Source organism: Solea senegalensis, unplaced genomic scaffold, assembly GCF_019176455.1.
Source record: "Solea senegalensis isolate Sse05_10M unplaced genomic scaffold, IFAPA_SoseM_1 scf7180000013432, whole genome shotgun sequence".
Taxonomy (NCBI): Eukaryota; Metazoa; Chordata; class Actinopteri; order Pleuronectiformes; family Soleidae; genus Solea; species Solea senegalensis.
Genome location: NW_025320821.1, coordinates 11,679 through 17,511, shown reverse-complemented (window position 1 = coordinate 17,511; position 5,833 = coordinate 11,679). Strand labels below are relative to the sequence as shown.

The window sequence follows — 5,833 nt, the reverse complement described above, 5'->3', positions numbered from 1 at the left end:
TGAACCTCTCTCTCACTGGTTCGCCTGTGATTGATGTTTCAAGTCTGAATCTTGGACTGAAGGTGAGGACACACATGGAGAGAGTTCTTTGTTATCTGTTTGCAGTGGTAGTGACTTAAAGGACTTATCTTATGTCATTACTTTATTTGTTTATATCTATTTTTGTTTAAAAACAAACAAACAACAGTGTTATGTTCAACACAATGAAGACTTGTGAATGTGAAATAAAACATCACTTTAAATAACACTAATATATGATCATTTGAAACGTTTTATTTAAAGGGAGAGTTCTTCAGTATTAAAACTCACAGTGAGCCTCCATTTGATGCCCAGCCTTTCACCGTGCCTGAGCAGCACGGCTACATGTTTTCAGCGGGTTTGTCAGAATTCACCCTGAACTCTGCTTCCTATGGATTGTACTCTGCCGGAGTGTTACAGGCCTTAATCACCGACAGCATGGTAAAAAAAACCTTAAAAAATAGTTTGACGTTTTCTAGCCCTAAACAATATCTGTGATGTGTCTCCATCTCAGATCCCTCCAGACTTTCCTCTGCACCTAAATACCAGTTCAATGGGACCATACATCCCTCAGGTATGTTGATGCATATGAAATCTCAGTCAAATGTTAACATTTTAAAATGTTTTGAACATGCTTGTACAGATGACACTGGTTTTGCTGCCCCTCGTCACTTGACACTGTTGATGAAGTCAATATAATATTCACATGCATCCTTCGTTTCTCTCTTTGCAGCTTCCAAAAATGTTTCCAGGTCTGCTAATGAATCTGCAGGTTTATGCCACAGAGGTTCCCATGTTTTCCTTCCAGTCTGGTGTTGTTAGACTGGGTTTCCTGGGTGCTGTCAAAGCATTTGCAATCCAGTCAAACGGTACTCAGACACCACTGTTCAAACTCAGTGTGGTGAGTAACTATGTTTTTGTCCTATGAATACAACCGGACGGGATGATTAAAGTTTTGTTTTGCAGGCACATACAATACTTCTTAAGTCATTTTGAGCACAATTTAAACATAAATATTTTTAAACCAATTCTCAAAATGATTGCAAGTGCTTTTAAATGTTTAATTTCTCTTGCCACCTTGCACTTCCCTTCCAAGTGTGTTGAAAATAAGAAAATATGTAGCTGTCAGTTAGAATCAAAACATTTTATTTATTTATTATTTAACATTTAATTTGTCCATTATGGGCTATTGTAAAATTATACTGGTCCATAAATATAAAAGAATAATTTGGAGGTAATTATGTGTATACATATGTACATGTATACATGTGTATATATATATATATATATATATATATATATATATATATATATATATATACACACTTATATACATATATATATAAATATATATATACACACACACACACACTTATATACATATATGTACACACACATACATATACATATACATATATACACACATATATATAGGCCTATTTGCTCATGTCATCATTCAATCCAGTGGATGTACATATATACTTGTTTTTAGATGACTGTAAAATGTCTTTAAGCTTCAATTTGCACAAATAGAACATGCAGTAGAATTTTTTTTAAAACAAGTCGCTGACAAAATAACAAATTACTAACTCAAACCCTTTTCCTTTGTCAGATCTCAAACTTAAGCAGTAGAGCATGGGTTGATTCTGGAAGAGTGAAAGGCCAGATTTCACTGGACAAGTGAGCATCACACACACACACGCACGCCGGTGCTGAAGTTAACCAACAAATACAAATTAAGATTTTACCTGTTTTCTATGTTTTCTTTAGTTTTACTCTGACACTGATGGAAAGTGAAGTAGGAGCCTTTAAGGTACAGGACACTAAATAAAAATGACGTTTTTGTTCACGTGAACACAAACTGAGGACAAAACAGTTAATGATCATGTTTCTTTTTTCAGATCACAGCTTTAGAAAAATGCACAAGGACAGGAATTGAGATGGGCTTAGCAAAGCTGAATGGTGAGTCTGGGGATGTATAAGTTCTGGGTTGTTGTTTTTTGTTTCAACTACTAAAATGCTTGTTTCTTCTTCCTAATATTATTTTAAGCAGTATAAAATATTACTACCATCTCTTTTTCTTCATCATACAAAATACACAGCATCTTCTCCTTCAGAATGTGACAATGAAACACGGTGATCATCAAAGACACCACTGCATAGTATTGACTTGCACTTTTTTGTTTCAGAGTATTTGGGAAAAGGTGTACTTTTACCCAGAATGAAACAAGCACAGCTGGTCAACTCAGTTCTGAAGGTGGAGCAGGTCAGTATCAGTATTTTGGTGAAATCTTAAATCAAGGGGAGAAAAAAAGATTTTGAGCAGATCACTTTCTTTGTTTCTCACAGGGATTCATAGCCATCTTTTCAGACGCTGAAGTGCTCAAATAGTGTCAACAAATAGACGCTTCAACCAACAGGCAAACACACTTGTTTATCTTTGATAGTGACAAAGGTACGAGTGTGTTTAGAAGATGCTTCTATCCCAGTCTGATCTTAAAATGAAAATAATTACAGCTTGACTATAAAATGCAAATTCAGAATTTACACACATTCAGGCATTGCGAGAAATCAACAAGTCTTCAATTCAGCTTCAAATGTTGTGTATAGGCTACACACTGCCAGGTCTTTCTATAGAATAATAAAAGCACTTTTTAGGGTTTGAGCACAAAGTGCGTAGAACCCTATTGAAACTGAAGGAGTTATTCTTCTTTATTATTCTTCCTCACAATGAATCACATTCTTAGCCCTAAACATATTTAAACCAATTTTTGTGACCGCATCAGACCTGGTGAAAATTTACGTCTGAAAAAGTTTCGGGGAATGTACGCCAAAAATTGGATGAGGGAGGGGCAAATAACTGCTTCGCACGAGCCCTCAACCTCAAACCCGTTCGGAACCGCTTGCGGTACTAGTTTTTAAATTTCTTTGTTCCATAGAACACAAATCATTAAAACCAATTCATTTGAGAATATCATTTCCAGGTTTGAAAGACGATGATCAATATTTTTCAACATTTTCTGGTCCAAGGAATCGAATAAAATAATTGACTGGTGAATTGATTAGAACTTTTTTTTTTAAAGAAAATCAGCCCCCTTGTCCATAAAAGCATGCAAAATGTTGGTCATCTCTTCTTCCTGTCGAATTCATGATGCACTGGATGCTGAGACTGGAAGAACCGTCTCCTCAGCCCTCTCTCCATCTTGGGTCACCAGTGTTTGCAGCTTGCAGCAAGCCACTGACTTCTTTATCTACCGCTCGGTTGTCCCAAGTCTGATTTTTACTTAGGGGAACATCTTGTAAATCTGTGCCTCACACTTTGGTGTTTTATTTAACTGCTGAATATTTTCCTGCACTAATGTGGAGCATTATCTGGCTGTAATTCATCACATCACCTACCTGAGGCCAAGACAGTCAGAAATATTAGCATTGCATGTGTGGCTGCTCATATTGCTGCTGGTGTTAATGGTACTGCAACACTGTTTAAATAACTATTTGAATAGCACTTTTCAAAACAACTCTGCAAAGTGCTTTCCATAGAAGAAAAATAAAACCTTTAAGCATAAAATAGTAAAGACAGAATTAAAAGATGAATGAATGAAAAAAAGCCAGATGAAATAAAATAGTAAAAATACATCTGTAAAAAGAAGGCATTTTAAAGCAAAGTAGTCTAATGTTCAGTGGCATATTTTTATACATTAGCCATATTTAGTGTTAGTGGCTAGAAGTAAGGAAGTTGTGAGATGGGGCCAGTAACAGCCATCACCATCCACTGTAGCATTCCACGCTTTAGAGTGCAATTTATTATATTCCCTTTAAAACCTTGTACAAATCCATATAGGGTTTGAGTTTTCTGGTTAAGATCAACCAAGCACTTGGTGCGATGTCAAAAACTGCCAAGTCTACAGTAACAGATCAGTGCAATTTGTTTTAAAAGAATTCCACATCTTTAAGTTCAAAGCACTAACTTGTCAAAATAGCACTCATCACAGAATCACTGAAAAAACACAAGTCAACCATAAAGTTAAGAACAAAAGTTTTACTTGACATAAAGAAGGCAATAAATACAAGTTTTCAATGTCAAACATTATAGGCTGAAAGTAGCCGTGTCTGTACAGCATCACCACCTACAAGTGATGTGATTTACACTACAAACCTGTCCATTGCAATCCTTTGTTTCGTAGGAAGATACATGCATATCATGACAGGCCGAGTCACAAAATCAGATGGATCCTTGTCTGATTTTGGAAACTGCAGTGTCATGGTATGCCACTCAGTTAGGATCCGTGGCCAGATTTCCTCATACACAGAGAAGAAGGGGAAGGACAAAATGCCTTACCATGTTACGAGTCGACTCTTTTATTTACCTTGTTCTCTGTTGTGTGAAGAAGACCCAGCTCATAAAATCTTGACTGATTTAAAAATTTAGCAATTAAATAACTCAAACATTGATGCTCTTGGGTTATGCAGAAGGCTTGCGATCTTTTACAGGCTGAAAGTAGCAGTGTCTGTATTTTAGTGTGGTGATGCATCACATGTACAGTGTTTTGTCATGTGTGGTTGTGGGTCAGTGGGGACGGGGGGGGGGTTAAAGTCCATTTAAAAACAAATCGTTGACCACGTCCTGTTGGGCAGAGTGATGTAGCAGCCATTGAGGCATGTGTACAGTTTGGCAAGGTCCAACATCTAACAAAAAAAAACAAAAATAAATAAGAGTCAGCACACTTTAGTATTAAGTAAATAGGGATAAAACATTGAATACCATCTGAAAGAACGTACCTGAAGACATCCCGTGGAAAAGGTTGGTTTATCTTGGGCGAAGTCCTCGTTGTAGAAGGGTCAGTTCATCTTGGGCTAGGTCATCACCGCAGCCATCCAGGACGGGAATTCTCCAGGTCGTGGTGTCCAACATGGAGTCCTCTGATCCAGGAATGTGCTGCAGCCTTCATCTCTTCAAAACAAGGAAGAATTTGATAAGTCACAAGAAAAAAAAAAAAGTAAACAAATGACAAATCTGCAGGTAGCTCACCTGGTCAAGTGTGACAGGTCCTCACATCCAGTCAAAGCTCACCGATGGATGCCCTCCCTAACCTATACCTGCCTTTCCTGTCCTACACTGACAGTTACAAGCAATCTTTGCCAGCCATTTGGGATGATGCTAACCCCAATGTCTTGGTTGGTTGCGTAAAAAACTGTAAATCTCCCAGTTGCCCAGACAAATGTTCCTTCTGATTCTGTAGCCTCGCCACAAAAAGGTCCTCTGCCGAAACCCTCATTTAACTAAGCATGAAATCAATTCCACTTTCCTGTCCCCAGATCTCATGTTCTCTCCCTGCAGCCTTTCAACAGCCATTGCTGTTGTAACATCTGCAAGAGGCAGCAGTTTCACAATTCAGAGCTTCTCGTGTGTTTAGCAAGATGTGGCACCAGAGTATTTACAAAGCAGACGCCTTAAAATGCTTGACCCCAATTTAAACAAATGCTTCACCATCTACAAGTGATGTGATTTACACTACAAACCTGTCCATTCCAATCCTTTGTTTTGTAGGAAGATACATGCATATCATGACAGGCCGAGTCACAAAATCAGATGGATCCTTGTCTGATTTTGGAAACTGAACAGCCATGGTATGCCACTCAGTCAGGATCCGTGGCCAGATTTCATCACACACAGAGAAGAAGGGGAAGGACGAAATGCCTTACCATGTTACGAGTCGACTCAATTTACCTTGTACTCCGTTGTGTGAAGAAGACCCAGCTCATAAAATTTTGACTGATTTAAAAATTGAGCAATTAAATAACTCAAACATCGATG

At 37.8% G+C, this 5,833-nt stretch overlaps 1 protein-coding gene across 1 annotated transcript; it reads left to right on the top strand.

Annotated features, from left to right (window-relative positions):
• Nucleotides 1-5: 5 nt before the first annotated feature.
• LOC122760327 (bactericidal permeability-increasing protein-like) lies at nt 6-2,716 on the top strand (the record flags this gene model as incomplete). Its single annotated transcript, XM_044015420.1, has 9 exons — nt 6-62; nt 283-459; nt 533-592; nt 752-919; nt 1,631-1,698; nt 1,789-1,831; nt 1,920-1,980; nt 2,208-2,284; nt 2,368-2,716. Coding segments are annotated over 9 exons (753 nt in total), but the record flags the coding sequence as incomplete, so codon positions are not given.
• Between the last annotated feature and the right edge of the window lie 3,117 nt (nt 2,717-5,833).